General features: G+C 31.9%; 2 protein-coding genes across 2 annotated transcripts in view; one reads left to right on the top strand and one right to left on the bottom strand.

Annotated features, from left to right (window-relative positions):
• Positions 1-7,504: 7,504 nt before the first annotated feature.
• On the bottom strand, positions 7,505-8,724 carry LOC146996556 (THAP domain-containing protein 2-like). The gene is made up of 2 exons (XM_085820955.1): positions 8,450-8,724; positions 7,505-7,666 (listed from the first exon to the last, which is right to left on the bottom strand). Exons 1-2 carry the CDS (start codon positions 8,600-8,602, stop codon positions 7,571-7,573), a joined length of 249 nt encoding a protein of 82 aa, XP_085677081.1. The 5' UTR covers positions 8,603-8,724; the 3' UTR covers positions 7,505-7,570.
• Positions 8,725-8,905: 181 nt separating this feature from the next.
• The window catches only part of LOC118191388 (SUN domain-containing ossification factor-like), a 150,346-nt gene continuing 142,654 nt past the window's right edge, over positions 8,906-16,597 (top strand). Inside the window, exon 1 of the mRNA XM_085820954.1 lies at positions 8,906-9,116. Coding sequence (XP_085677080.1) covers positions 9,058-9,116 — 59 coding nt within the window. The 5' untranslated portion in view covers positions 8,906-9,057. The remainder of the gene's footprint in view (positions 9,117-16,597) is intronic.

Below are 16,597 nucleotides of genomic sequence, written 5' to 3'. Positions count from 1 at the left end.
ACTATTTACTTATATGTTTATTTGTTGTTGATGGTTACTTTTTATTATACTTGGAAAAATTATACTTACATACATATGCTCTTAATATTACACGTATCTGAATATTTAAATGATAATTCCATAACAAAAGAAGATTCAATCTATATCACAGCAAAGACAATACTTAAATCACAGTTCTTTTTATTAATTAATTTGCATAAGTAAAAACATAAAAATATTATTTAGCTTCAAATCTATAAAATAAGTCCTCTAGTAACAAACATATGACAAACACATATAGTGAAAATAAAGATAAATAAATAAAAATGTTTTGCTTTTTGGTCTAATGTAGTGCAATTCAGTCTATTATATTCAAATTCTATTAAAACATACTGCAGTAATTGAATTTTTTCCATTATACATCAAACAGCTTTATATAGAATGTAATTCTCATTTATATGCGGAGATGTTTGAATAAATGCAAAAAACCATCTGAATAAATTTTAGCCAACACTATTCAGATAGTATTCTTGTTTTCAAGGTATATCATTTTTATTTTGTTCTTTTTCCATTAAAGGAGTTAACCTAAGACCACAAAGGTTCGATAATATTCAGGTCTGGTGACTGTGGTGGCCAGGGGAGATGGGACAACTCATCCTCGTGCTCAGAAAACCAGTCCTGGACAATGTGAGCTGTGTGAACAGGGGCTTTGTCGTCTTGGAAGACACCATCACCATCGGGGAACAAAGTTTGTACCATGGGATGAACTTGATTGGCCAAAATATTCACATAAGTCTTGGCAGTCATGTGCCCTGACACAGTTCATTTGGGGCTAGCAGAGAACCACGATATGGCTGCCCAAACCAGAACAGAACCCCCGCCATGTTTCACTCTTGGCAACAAACAGTCTGTATTATAGGCTTGAGATGGCATTCTCCAGACATAAACTCGGCTAGAAGTGGGAAACAATGTGAAAGAAGAGTCGTCAGACCATATTACTTGCTTCCACTGCTCTATAGTCCAGGCTTTATGACTTAAACACCACCTTTTCCTGTTACAGGCATTAGCGTCACTGATGAGTGGCTTCTCAATTGCAGCACGGCCAGCAATTCCCTGTTTATGAAGCTCCCTTCTAATTGTTTTGGTACTCACAGGGTTCGGTAACACAACATTCATTTCAGCAGTAACTTTTGCAGCTGTGGTCTTCTTATTTTTCGTCACAATTGCCCTTAATGATCGTCTGTCACGATTACTCAGGACACACTTTCGTCCGCCCTGTGATTTAGCAGATGATGTTTTTCCGCTTTTCAAATATGCGGAATAAATCTTCGATACAGTACCTCTTGAAACACTAAACACCTCGGCTACCTTGCTTACCGAAGCACCTACCATACGTGCTCCAACAATTTGCCCACGTTCGAAGTCTGTTAACTCTGACATAATGCAATGACAACCTCACATAACAGTACTCCGACAACAACTGAACTGTTTAGCACATTTACGAAGTTGTATAGGTGGTGTCAGTAGTCAAAAATGCCAACGCCACCTACATTTCATTAAAATCAATCTTTCTTTTCAAACATGCATTTCACAAGGTGTTTCCATATTTTTGTCCATCCACTGTATCTCATTATAAATATAGCTTAAACATGTTTTATGTGCATACCCAAAGGGGATAGGAAGTAAGCCTTGATTCAAAATCTGTTTTAAAGCAATAAGTAAATAAATAAAATACACTGGTTCTATTAGAATGTCAAAAAAATACTGTTATGTATTCTATAAACAAATCCAAATTATCACATCATACTATATAACCCTGGTACAAAAGAAGAAATGTCTGATTAGGAACATACTCTATTTATTTGGTAAAAAAGAAGAGTAAAACATATGCAACATCCCATTATGAAAAATCCTGCAAGCCATTACAATACTATAAGACATTGATTAGTAAGGTAAACATCAGTTGATCATTCTTTCACAACAGCAATAAATGTTTCATTTAAAATTCCTAATAACATGCCAAAACAGATTCACAATTGATGCCTCATTTAAGGTCACACAAAAGTAAATCCGATTTAGCTGAGTATGAGATCTTCTATTGTAGAGGACTTTCTAAGGAGAACTGGCTTGTATTCACATTACACATGGGGAAAAACCACAAAAAAACCAACCATGCAGCCAGCCTGTTCGGAAATAGAACAGAAGATGGAACTCCCAGCATTCAGTAACTTTAACCATTCAGCTGTTGGTGGGCCTAATTATTATTCGAAGAGACAAACAGCAATTTTTCAGTGACAACTACTCTACTTTTTTACAGACAGAACTGAACAGCAAAAACTTCTTAAACTTTTGATTAGATTCTAGTTTACTTTCTTCCTTTTAAAAGCAGGAGATGCAAAACTTTGCCGCTGCTGCCTTTTATTTTGAAGAAGCTTCTTGAGACCAATTCCATGAGCAGTCAAATAATATTTTATTATCTTTGTTTTGATATTGCAACAGGAGGGAATATTTACCTCGCCTGCTTTCTTACAAATCATATTAACAAATTCCACATCCATAGTTACATTTCCATGTATTATTTCGTCTCGAAAATTTTGAATGATTTTTTCACACAGAAGGCACAATTTAAAAATTTCTGGAGAAGGACATTTAAGCCCACCTAAATTTGCAAAATTAATTATGTACTGCTTATTTTCATCAATGGAAGGAGTATTTTGCTCACAAACTAAGAGAAACTGTCAGCATGAATTACAAGCATTTTTCAAAACAGAATTTATTGCAGCTCCTGCAACATAACAGACGTTATTTTCCTCACTAAGGGTGAGATTCTGTAGAGATACATCAGAAACTTCTGGTATGGTAACAGGCTCTAAAGCTTTTTTCTCCTTCAGAAATTCAAATTCATCTTTTGCATAGTTTAATAAGTAAATATCTGAATCAGTAGCATAACTGGAGTTCTTAATGTCAGATATAAACTGAGATAAACAGATAAGCTTTAATGCTTTCACAGCTTGCAAAGCACTTGGCCTCAAACCAGCTTTTCTGCGTATCTGAGAAAATACATTTTCTAGAGCATCTTGTGTCAATCTGCTCGTCAAAATAAACTGAAAATCATTCAGAAAACATGCCTCTGCTAACTGTATGGCTGATAAAGTAGAAAGAATCAAACCAGTATGTAATGGTTTCCACCCTTTACCAATTTCTATGAGCTGTATAACATTAATAAATTCAAAAAGTAACTCAATTTTTTTGCTTTTATTTGTCACAGAAATTGAGTTCTTTCTACATCTAGAGGATAGCATTTGAAACCACTGACATATAAATCTTATCCACCATGCTGTTGTAAGAGTATTAGGGCTTATCTCTTTTAAAGCTACTGCCTTCTCCAATCCCACAGCTGTTTTAATTGGAAAAAAACCTCACAGCAGAAGCAACATTCATTTTATCACAATGTGAGGGGAAGAGGTCGTCTTTGCTGAGATGATGCATAGTTCTCAAACCACAATTTTGGTTTGTTTCAGTAATCCAGATATCTTTTATAAATCCTGCAGATACATGCAAAGTAACCAAATTTTCTTTATTGCAAACATAACTGGGCAGTTTTATACTATGATTAAGAGTTGCAGACCAGAGATTTTTTAAAAGATGTGGCACATCTGCAAATACATAAATAATTTTGCCCTTAATTTCAGTAGTGAAATTATTTCTTTGGTTTCGAGAAACAGATATTCCCAAAGAATTCCACAGGCTTCTATTTACTGCTGCCATATCGCTAACAATACCGACAACATTAAATCCAACAGAATTGACAGCTTCGATAACATTGACAACAAGTTGTTTGAGCTGGCATCCTGTTACCTGTCCAGTTATCTCATGCGCAACCACTTGCTTCCATTTCAGCTTCAAACCTCTTAGTAAAATAACTAAATAGTGATTTCCTGCACCCTTTTGATTTCCTAATGAACATTTACCAATAAATTTACGTTTTGAAATATCAAAATCAGGATTGCCAGAAATCTCCATTTCATCCAATGATAAAATACAGTCTTTATCAGTAGCATTCATTTTTTCTCCTTTAATTTTCAAAGGTTCAATCATCTCACTGATGACTCCAAAATTCATTTCAAGACCTTGAAGTCTTATTTAAAGTGCTGTATGAAAGCACGGAAAACCTATTCTTTGCAAGTAATTATAACCATGCTTGCCCAAGGCAAATCTAACTTTGAGGCCTTTTATTATTCTCTCGTTAGACCATTTTGCAATGCTTCTACGAGGAATTTTCAACATTGCTATTTGTTCATCTGAAAGAAATGTTTTCACTCCTTTCAGCAATTTCTCATGCTGTACTTGAAGGTCATGAAGTTGAATTTCAGTGCTATGCCATTTTTTTAAAACATTAATTTCATTTTTTTTTTTTTTTTTTTTTTTTTTTGCTGTAAGTTCTTTCAGTAATATTTTGTTCTGGCATTGCAGAAGCGAGATCAATTCAGTCTGCTGTTTTATAAAATTCCTTAAAAGAACATCCTGGAATAAAGAAAAAATCTATATGAATAATCATCAAAGAAGGGGAGGAAACACAACAAACAAACAAAAAAGATCTGAAAGGTTTCAGATTTTAAATTACACCCAAAGGGGCCTTTTTTTAACATTTTGTGTTTTACCTTTATTTATTAAATATCAAGTTTTTCACACTTAAATTATAAAATTCAGTTCAACAGCAATATTGCAAGATAATTTTAAAATGAACATATCTTCAGAATTCCCGATTCATTGTCTCACATGCTGGAGATAAAAGTGTCTTTTCTGTACAACATTGCCATTGCTCGCTTTAAAAGCCTCAAGTTTGTTAATCAAAAATTTGTTAAAGTTTTACAACATATAAAATATATATTAAAACAAATTCCGAATTTCAAATTCGGTCTTCCAGATGTCCATATTCACAGTAGAATTAAGTCATTCAAAATTTGATGGCTCTAGGTACCGTTGTTTTATCAGAATGCAAAAAACATACATGCATTTATGCAGATTCTTCACTATATAATTTCTTTAAATATAGTACAGGGTGATAATATTTGGTGGCAACAATTTGAAAAGTGATGCAGCCGTTTATAGTGTTTCAATACAAAACGAAAACAATAGTCCTTCAGGGACAAAGTCCCTTTGGATTAAATGTCAAACTTAAACAGATAATAAATCCACAAAATAAAAATGCAAGTTCCAGGTCTCTTTTCCTATACTGTGGTGGGTTTTTAAATTTGACTCTATTGTTTTCAGCATTTTCTAGATTATTTTTGTTTTATTTTCTAATATTTAAAATTTATTTCACTTAAAAATAGATTTTTAAAATTTATTTCCAGCTTTTCAAGGGATCGATTATCTCCATAATCATGAACAATTTAATAACACAAATTATCAACTTATATCACAGCCTTCACGAATGCTGATGAAATTAATTAAAATTAATTACAATTTGGTTGCAAGATGAATCTAAAGGTTGTTTTTGCAAACAAAACTGAAATTTACATACAGAATTTGCAACTATTGATGAAATTAATTACATTCCTTTTACCAAAAAATTACTTTATAGAACATTTTAAATGCATATAAGGAAGCAATTTAGTTATACATTAGTTATCAACTTACATCAGAGCCTTCACAAATAGATGGTATTTCATTGCAAAATGAGGCTAAAGGCTGTTCTTGCAAACAAACCTGAAATGTACACAAAGAATTTGTAAATGCTGATGAAATTAATTACATTCCTTTTACCCCCCCCAAAAAAAGTTAATAGAAACATTTTGTATAAGCAAGCAATTTAATAATACACTAATTATCTACTTACATGAGATCCTTCACAAATAGATGGCATTTTATCACAAGATGAAGTTGAAGCTTGTTCTTGCAAACAAACCTGAAATATATATATAAGAAATTTAGAAATACAGATAATATAAACTACATTCATTTTAAGAAATAATTATTTTACATAACATTTTATAATTTATAAATAGATAATAAATTGTTAACACTCAAAATTCAAAAATAATTCCATAGCACAACAGCCAGATATAGTACAGCTGTTTAGCAACCATAAGACAAACAATTTCATATTTCAGAAATCGTATAAAAATTCATTAATATATGTAAAACATATGACATTAATAGCTGCTCAAATGAAAACATAGAATAGATTCTTTACTAGCAGCTGTTATTTAATCAGAAGGTAATGCTAAATGTTGTTGCAAACACACCTGAGATGTACTGTAATGTACACATTTGCAACCACTGGTGAAATGAAATAAAGTGCATGATTATAAAGATGGAAACATTAAAAAAAACATAGTACAGTTTACGAATAGATGTTAAAAAACTATTAAAATTTTTTAGAAGTGCAAAATGGCAATTTACATCAGATACTTCGGCAGCAAAATTTATTTCTCCAAAATATGAAGCTGAAGGTTGTGGCAAATGAACCTAAAAGAAATTATAATATATGAAATATGTGGAAGTGAAAGAAATTATAAACTCTGATCGGATAAAAATAAATACAAATAATCATTACCATTTTCAAAGTAACTCAACTTATAAAAAAGCATAAATACATTGGACTGTTCATAGCATTCATACTTCTTAAACATAAGTAAATATTACGTTAATATATTTTTAAATTTTAGAAACAGTGTTAATACTTTTTAGAAAAAGTTTATAATACTAAATATTTAATAACTGTTCAAATGAAGACTTACAACAGATGGTTCAGCAACAGAAATCGCTTCAGTTGATAAAGGTAAACTGTGCAGCAAGCGACCCTGAAGATGCAAAAATTATGAAACACATATAAGTAAGGATACCTGAAAATGCTGATAAATAAAATATACTTAATGTAATTTTAATAATAAATAATATAAATAATCCTAATAAGTTTTGTAAATCTTTAAACAAAAAATAACATTCAGACAAGACATATAAGACATTAAAATATACATTTAAATCAATGTATTATAACTATATTATTGTATTACTCAAGATTAAAGTTATTAATTTCAATATTATTTCTTTTACTTACTCCATACATATTTCTCTCTATTTATCTGGAATTTAAAATTAAGCAAAAAAGCAACTTTAGTTTAATACAAATTTTGATTTAAACTCTTTTGACTTTGAAGGCAATCAGATACCGGTTTCTTTCTTTTAGGAGCAAATTTGAAGAAACCAGACCCATGTATGACCGTCCTCGAAAAACTACAAAAACTTTATCCAAAAACTACATCAAATTGAGGTTTTACGCTTAATTTTCAATATATGATTATAATAACAAAGTACATACTTAATTATATATATAACAACAGCAAAATTTTAATTTTTTAATCTAATCTTAGGGACTGTAATTACAGCTTTATCACATAATGCCTTAATTTCAATATTTTGATTCTTTTATAAAACAATTTAGTCCATTTGTAATAAAAACATATTTTTTTATGAAAAACCATAAAAATAAAAAACACATACATTACAAAAATTGGATGTAACTGAACGGTGCTTTGGTAAACCAATGCCTTTTAGACGCTGTGGGGTCAACAGTTGTGGGGGATTAGGCACATCGAAAAGAGTTGGCACAGCATTGGACTTGAGTTTTTTTACACCCATCTTGCCTAGAGCATTCAAATTGATTTTCTTCAAAATGTACCTGCATATTTAACAAAAGCATGCATGAAATTTAACATTAAAATCAAAAGCACTAGTATTAAATTACAGTTACATATATTATAATAATTTAAGAATGTAATTTTCTGATAAATTTAAATTTTTTTTTATGAAAATAGAACAAAATTTTTAAAAAGTAATCATGTTTGTAAAACTACTTAAAACATATTTCCTGCTCACACACTAAAAATAAATTTAAAGTACCTATAGTTAAAAATACAACATTAAGATTTACTACTACAATAAAGGATAATAATGGGATCAAAACGAATCATCGAATATTTAAATTAATATTTAACTTCTTAAAAATGTCTAAAAATGTAGAATATATTTATCTTACTATAAAGAAAAAACAAAATCATTTATTATTTGGATCATACCATCCAGTTTTTAACATTGGCGCCAACTATCCGATTTGGCGACAATACATCAGAATCAAAACATAGAATGCTACTTTAAATCACCAATCGTACAGTAAAATTAAAGAAAAGAAAAAGGCACATCACATTTCTAACTGAGCACAAAGTTTACATGAAATGTATGATACAAATTTTACAAACGGTATAAACTTTTCACGATAACAAAAGAAACAACATGAAACAACGATATTTTACTGCACAAACACATACACATTCCGCAGTTGATTTTGTACTTATAAAATCAGTTGATCGTTAATAAGTGACAGTTAAATGAAAATAAATATTTTAAAGTACCAAGAAGAGTAATTTTTCTAACATTCTATGGAAAAATACGAAGCTGAACTTACCTCACAAAGATACGCTCCTGGGCCCGGGATCCATTGATCTCGACGAGAATTAACTATCCATTTTCTTCGTCTTTCTTCATTTCTAGGGAAACGAAACATCCTAAAGTTATTTTTAGACTGATTCGAACAATTTGGTGAAGCACAACCACCCATTTTTCTGAAAATTAGATCGGAATCGATCCACAGATATGTCAAGAAATCAGTGCTAATCCAATAGCGAATACCAACAAGTTAGCTTCAAAATGGATGATGATTCAGCTCCCCTTTATAGTAGCCTTAATAAGAGCTTGTCTAATTACATATGTCTCTGCGCAACTAGTCGGACATTTAGCATTTTCGCCATGTATGAGCCAACCGTCCGACGTCGGACATGTAGACACTTCCGCGTTTCACTTTTCTTATCGATATACGCTACAGAACATCGATAATTATCAATTTTGTTTAAACCGTCTATACGGTAGAAACTGTCATTTCAAATGTGCGTACGAGGGGCTGTGGTACACGTCAGATTTTAACTTTGGGAGCATGGGCTTTAAAACTGTCAACTTACTGATTTCAAATTATTTGTCTTTAGTTCTGTTTGTTTATGATGTGCAGCGGGCGAGAACATGAATATTATTCGCTCTGCAGAAAGACTGTTGTTTATTAATTTGCTGTGCTTGCTTTGGTAAGAAAAAATTTAGTCATATATATTATGTAAATAGATATATATGTAAAATCCAGTGTAATGTATATAATCCAATATAATGTATATATTGTAATTTAAAAATTGTAGTTATACTTAATATTGTAGTGCACTATAATTACAGTATACTATAACAGCATATTATGTAATAGTGTATTATTATATAGTAGTGTACTGTAATTTAAAAATGTTAGTGTAAATTACTATCTATAATTTTGTAACTAGTCAAAAATTTGCTTATGACTGTGTTTGGTAATTTCAAGTAAAGATTCCGTATTCAGACTTAAGGTAGTGATTTACACATATGGTTAATTTTTAGTTGTTTACACTACATGTATTATTAGAAACCTTCTTCTTATGAAATGAAAGTAATTTTTTTATGATCCTACAATCTAAATTGTAATTGTTTCTGAAGAGTTGGGCAGTATCGAATTTTATAACTTTAATCATTTTCTTTGACAGATAATTTTTTTTAACTATTATTTTGTTTGACAGAAATTTTTATTGTTTTCTTTGACAGATTGTTTAATAATTGGTGAAGAACTCAGTTAATTAAATATATTATAAATAAAAATTACAGTAAAATTTATAACTCAACCTTTCATTAATATTTATCTGCAATGCAGAATATAAGCTAACGTTTAAAGCTGAAGGTGGCATAGCTGTGAAACTTCAGGTAATGATAAAAAAAGGCATTAAATGAACTTTTTTATGTTTAGTAATAATACTGTTTTCTTTAAGATAGCGTTTCTCTTTCCAGGTGAAAGCAATTGTGTCTAAAATGTGCTTAACTTTAATATCTTGAGTCATGATCACCAAGTATTACTGGAAATTCTTAAAGATACTTCTAAGTCATTGTGATTTAACACTTTTTATTAGTCTTGGATTTGTTTAAACTTTTTAAATGGTATTGTTCATTTGCTTTGTAAGAATCTTAAGATTTCTTGCCTTCATGGCTGATCATTTTTAATTGAGTATGTTTTTTTATAAGGAGAAAGAATTATTGTTGCCATATAAATTTATAAATGAGAAACATTTTGGCGGAAATATTGAACTGATCGTATTAACTGTGGAAAAGGAAAGTCGGTACTTTTCTGTTATCATAATCGTATTCCGAACATTTCATATTAGTCTTGGATCTGTTTAAACTTTTTAAATGGTATTGTTCATATGCTTTGTAAGAATCTAAGATTTCTTACTTTCATGGCTGATTATTTTTAATCGACTATGCTTTTTTATAAGGAGAAAGAATTATTGTTGATAATGTTATTATCATATAAATTTATAAATGAGAAACAGTTTGGAAGAAATATTGAACTGATTGTATTAACTAAATTTTGGAAGAAATATTGAACTGATTCTATTAAAAGGAAAGTCTGTACTCTTCTGTTATCAGGACCCTATTCAGAAATGTGTGCATATAAGCATGGATGTATGCGTTCGTGTATGCATGTCTGTATGTATATATGTGTGTGTGCACTCATATGTGCACATACATAATGTACACCTACATACATACATTATATTTCTGAATCCAGTTCCAATAACAGAAGAGTACCAGAAAGTCTATTTAAATACAGTACAAAGCCCGAAATCCAGACTCGTCAGAACTTCAGCGATTCCGGATTTGGGATTTTTCCGGATATTAGATCATCAATTTAGATCTGGTAAGATGGCATGAAGAAATTATACATTTAAAAATATGAAATCATAATTTATGAAATAAAGAACAATTATGATCTAAAGAGTACCAAAATTTACAAAAAAAAAAAGCTTAATATTTATTTGTTTACTTTATTAAACATTTCTTTTAATGCAAGTTGTTTAAATTGCTTCCACAAAAAAATTCAAAAAGTTCCTTTTTCTCTATGTCATATACAGTTGACTTTCCAATGCCATACTCCTCGCATAATTTTGAGACTGATATGCCTTTATCCATTTTTTGCAGCAATTCCACTTTTTGTGTAATGGACATCGAAACAGGGTTTCGCTTTGCAGATCTTTTTACAGCTCCAGAATTGGAAATTCTTTCAAGCTTTGTTTTTATAAAATTGCCATAAGAATAACAGTCTGCAAAAAAATAACAAGCTGGATCAAACTAGAAGATTAGGGAACAGCGCAGTCTGCTACATTAATTGAAATACCTTAAAATCAGTAAAGATAATTTTAGTCTAGCTTAATAGCGTTCGTTATACATTATTGACTGTGTGTTACAAGATTGGCGACAAAATACGTAATGCTTTATCTAGGGCCGGCGCTAAATACCGCCTGGTGCAGTCTCTACGGGTGCTAAATTCTGCTACAAAGCGCCTTCCTAAATTCTAAATTTTCACAGCACCTAAAATTTGCATCTCTGTGCTCTCCCTAAATCATAAAAAACTTCTCATCCCTTAATTTTGCCGCTCGATGCTTCCCCAAATTCCAAAAATTTTGTCTTCCCTAAATTCTGTGGTCCGGTGCCGACATATTATGCCGCCGCTTCTGGCTTTATGTTGAATAACATATCAGCTATTCTTAATTAAAAAAGCACTAAATGTAATCTTTTGGCCTATGAGTTTCATTAACAAATCTATTTTTAGCATATGAAAATAATTTTTTGTTGAATTTTCCCTCAACATTTCTTAGAGCATTTAAAAATCTATAATCATCGCCAAGCATAATGTTAGCATAAGAGGTTGCCATACTTTTGTTATTCAATTATTAATATAAAAAAAAGTTTAGACATCACAGCATGAGTTATTACTGAAGCTGTCAGGTATTGATAAACATGCTGTGATAAAAGCAAAATATAATAAATAATGACTCGTCAGGTCAGCATCAGGGATATAAAATAGGTGAATGTTTCGTTTTGAGATGTATGCCAAGCAGATACTCAGCTACGGAGCCAAATTATTAATCTCACAAATTTATGCTTATGTGATTTTTTTCCATAAAAAGGTATTTTATTTAGTGCCGAAGTGAAATTAAGAATCGGAATTTTTAAGTGAACATTTCTACATGTTTTATTATGGAAGGAAAAATCAAATGCGCATGCGTAAAGCATACAAAAAAAAAAAAAAAAAATGTGGCTTTGAGGTGCGGATTTTAGATCATTCCGAATAATGGACGTCCTGATTTCGGACTTTGTACTGTAGCATATGGTAACCTATTAATGAACAGTTATCAAGTTTTATAAAAATGTATTTACTTTCATTAATTAAATAAAGTTTTAATATCCTTGTATGATAAATTTAAAATTAATGTATGCCTAAGCAAAATAATAATTACAAAAAAAATTTTTTTTTTCAAATGATCATCGAGATTGGAACATAAATATAGCATAAAACAGTAGCTCAGTGGTGTCAGATTCTTCCTTTTCATGCTCTCCTTGATTCTATACAGTGGCATGCATCTTATTTCAAGTAATATAAAATGGGGGGGGGGAGGGAAAAATGTTTGAAAAATGCTTGTAGAACCTTATGATGGGTTTGAATGGGAGAAAATACGTTAGTTGAGGCCTTCAAGCTACTGGAGTTAATTTTTTTTTTCTTAAGTATAAACAATACGTTAGCTGTAGAGAGACTTAAATATCATAAAACTGTTGGCATATCCTGAATTTGTGAAAGATCTGGGTATAAGTTCTCAATGAACACTACTTTATCTTTACAATTGAAACTGAAAGGGGGTCCCATCAGTTAGGTCTAAAGCTATTGGTGTACCAATTAAAAAAAATAGTAGATAACCAATTTGAAAAAAGAGTAAATCATATAAGACTTGTATAGTTAATGACTTATATTACTAAATACTGTTTTATCAAAAAATTGTGAAACATGGTGACACCCTGATTGGCTTGGTACTTAAAACAAATCAATCTTCTGTCTTCTTCTCAAGCTAACTTTAGAAAGTACCACTTAACATTTAACAGGTTAATTTTCATAGGCAGGATGTCAAGGATGTTCTGCTTTAGGCATGATTTCTTCCTGGCTATGTTTGTCGACCTGTGACAGTATGGCACTTAAGCCTAATATGCAGGATGGATGTATTTTTATGTCGCTAATTTGAATTCTTTGAGAGCATGTCAACATCTTTTCTATTGATCATAATCTCTTTTCCTTTTTCTGGAGAACACTGCATATTGAAAGCTTTGAATGCTGCATATTAAATATGCTTAGTAGTTTGATATAACTACTAAACAACCTAGAGTATGCATTAAGCTATAACTTTCATAAGTTATGCTAACTAATTATCTGTAGTTGCTTGTATATATTATTCAGTCTGAGACTGAAATGTGGTATTTTTCAGAATTTTAACAAATATTTGAAAGTAATACAAGAAGGCCTGTAATTGGTCTCGGAAGGATTTTTATTTAGTGTTTAGGCCTATAAAAGATTGAATATGTGGAGCACTGGTAGTTATCCTGGGTTTGATTGCCGTCAGACAGATGAGTAGGTTTCAAGGGGGTGTTTGAAATTTGTTCTCATTTTGTCCCTAAAAATGCTCTGCGAAAGCTTTATATCACTTAGGCAGGTGACTTCCAGGAGTTTTGTGAAGTAATGTAACCCAGCTTACCATTAAATGGATATCACATATTCAAAGCAACTGATATGGTTGTGTTGGTATTATTACTTATATCATCATAGAGCATTTATTTTGTGATGCAGAGCTAATCTGAGTATTGGAAAACTTAGATCTATAAATTTATATACAGTATCTTTGCATATTGCCTGACATTTGTGAAGCCCTGTATGTCACACCGGCACATAAGTGAATAAGAAGCACTAAATAGAATGTGACTATGTAAATTTTATCATTTGTTTAAAAGAGATGATTCAGAGCTCTTGTTATTTAAAATGCGCTGCAGTGAGCCAATATATCTTTCCTGTTTTTGAAGATTGTACCACATATTTTTCTGAGTAATAGAGCTGTTTACAGCAAATATCACTTGTAGAATGTCTCACGATCTAAAGTGAGTTTGCTGGGGAAGCAGTTGGATTCCTTGAACTAGGACAAAGTGTTACTGAAATTACACGAATAGATGTTCTTCTAAGAGTGTTATCTTGTGACTGAAAAAAAGAAATCTAAATTCATGAGAACAGATTTACATATATATATATATATACATAATTGTAAAAATATATATATATACATAGTTGTAAAAAATACACACAAGAAGATGAACGTGTTTCAGTTTTAACTGACCAAAACAAATCCATATTTCTCCTTGAATCATCTCCTGTTTTACCAAGTTTTGTAGGCTGTGGTATGGAATTGCAATATAAGTTACAGTAGAGTGGGGATCATCAGAAGTGTTTTGTGGTGATGTTTTTACTGTTAAGAATGAACTAACTCTGGAGCTTGGACACCAAATGATGTGACAAAAATGCCAGATCACATTATACAATACTGTTATATCCAAAATGTTGATTAGGAAGTAATAGTGGGGAGTAACGAGTAACAGTGTGTTGGGGAGAGCTATTGTGACCAGAGATAGTAGCGGTAGCAGAGTACTATTGCATGTCTTTGCAGTGGTGTCTTTGTGGCAGGGAAGTATTATAGAGATTCTTCCCGAGTCATGTTTTCTACAGAGCATGGATCCTGACTTTCTGCACATGGATGGGAATGCTTGCCCTTCTAGGACCAATAATGTTGATTGAGGTACTGAAAAATTGAGATATCATCTTTACAACATGGTCTGCATATTCTCTACACCTGAATTTCATCGAAGATGCGTGGAGTATTTCTAACAGATATGAAGCACAGCAAAGACTGTTGCTGCTCTAGCAGTCTTGCAAGAATAAGAAGAAAATATCGTTACTTTTATGAACAATCTTTTAGAGAACATGCTGTGCAGAGATTTTTGTTAATTTCCTAAAGCAATATATACCATTAAGTATGCTACGAAATGGTACTGTTCCTTAGCAATTGTCAAAGGGTGTATTCCTTCAAAGTGTGCCCTGTTTTAGAAACTAAAATAGGTATCCATTGTTTTGCTGTAATGTGGACCATCTTTCTGTAATATTTTATAATCACTTGTCTCTTCTGGATGGGAGACAAAAAGCATTTGAGCTTTGATAAGCTGCTATAATCTTTAACAGTTAACTTGTAACAGCTATACTTAGTTTTAATTTTGCACTCATTTTTACTTTTTGAATCGCAAGTTTCCTTTATGCTTTTTTAGTAAAAATTTACGAGTTAATTAAATATGGAGCATAGAAATAAAAATATTCCTCATCCCTGCTTGAACTCACAAATCATTATGCGAAAGGATGTACGAGGGCTATCCAGAAAGTAGATTACGTTTTGGAATAAAAAAATAAACAAAGTATAGGAAACAAATTTTATTATATACAGATGAAAGCCACACTCAAATACTACTTTTCTACATAGTCACCATACAAATTAAGGCATTTATCGTAGCGATGTACGAGCTTGGAAATTCCTTCGTCGAAAAATTCGGCCGCCTGCGCCTTCAACCACTTCGTTACCTCTTCTTGCCTTCCATCTTGCACAAAACTTGTGGTAACCAAGCTTTTCGCTGATGATTTCGTGCAACAAACTTCGCGAAATTTGTGGAAAACTCAAAGAAAGTTCCGTTATTGTGAAATTTCGATTTTCACGGACTTTAGCATCGACTTTTTCGAGAAGTTCGGCGGTCACTATGCTGGGTCTCCCACTTCGATCTTCGTCGTGAACATTGGTTCGGCCATTTTGAAATCTTATGACCCACTGACGCACTCCACCTTCATTGATAATGTTGTCCCCATACACTTCACGAAGCTGCCAATAGATTTCTATCGGTTTACAGTTTTTTGCAGTCAGAAACCTTATTACTGAGCGCACCTCGCAGCTCGCGGGATTTTCAATTAACGCAGACATTTCAAACCGTCACAGTATCTGAACGGAGCACAGCACGAAACTCTCACTAGCACGGCTAGATGCAGACTGAGCTGCGCAACGCTCTGACCCCAAGATGGCCGCGCTAGCCCCGCCCCTAGCGGACACAGACGGAAACGTAATCTACTTCCTGGATGGCCCTCGTATTTGTAAAAGAAAGGATGTATTGCGAAAGCTTGTAAAATCTGAAAACGCAATTCTGCGATGAATTGTAGGTGTTTTGTTTTTCACCACTGTATTTTCTACAACGATGTTTTACAACTGCACATTTTTTGTTGAATAGCCTTATTTTAACGATGATTCTTTGTACCACTATGTTTTACAACTGTGCATTTTTTGTTGAATCACCTTATTTTAACGATGATTCTTTGTACCACTATGTTTTAGAACTGCCATGTTTTCTTTCTTTCCTGCCACGATGTTTTCGCGGTTTTCCGCATGTAAAACATGGATACAAGCCAACTTTGTAAAAAAAAAAAAAGGCCTACATGAAGACATCTCTTCCCTTCGTGGGATCTACTTCCCGTAGTGTGTTTTTCCGTAATCAAATAAACCAACCAAACTAATTTGAAGACAACAGCTTATATCGT

The sequence above is a fragment of the Stegodyphus dumicola genome, chromosome 7 (genome assembly GCF_044657685.1).
Source record: "Stegodyphus dumicola isolate Sdum_Otavi_A_Nest chromosome 7, ASM4465768v1".
NCBI classification, from domain to species: domain Eukaryota; kingdom Metazoa; phylum Arthropoda; class Arachnida; order Araneae; family Eresidae; genus Stegodyphus; species Stegodyphus dumicola.
Note: the sequence above shows the minus strand (reverse complement) of the source record. Positions and strands in the feature narration are given on the sequence as shown.

Excerpts from the sequence above, each read along its gene's own strand:
- LOC146996556 (XM_085820955.1), bottom strand. The coding sequence starts at position 8,602 with ATGGGTGGTTGTGCTTCACCAAATTGTTCGAATCAGTCTAAAAATAAC. Across the intron at positions 7,667-8,449 it reads CAGGAGCGTATCTTTGTGAG|GTACATTTTGAAGAAAATCA; the intron begins GTAAGTTCAGCT and ends TTAAATATGCAG.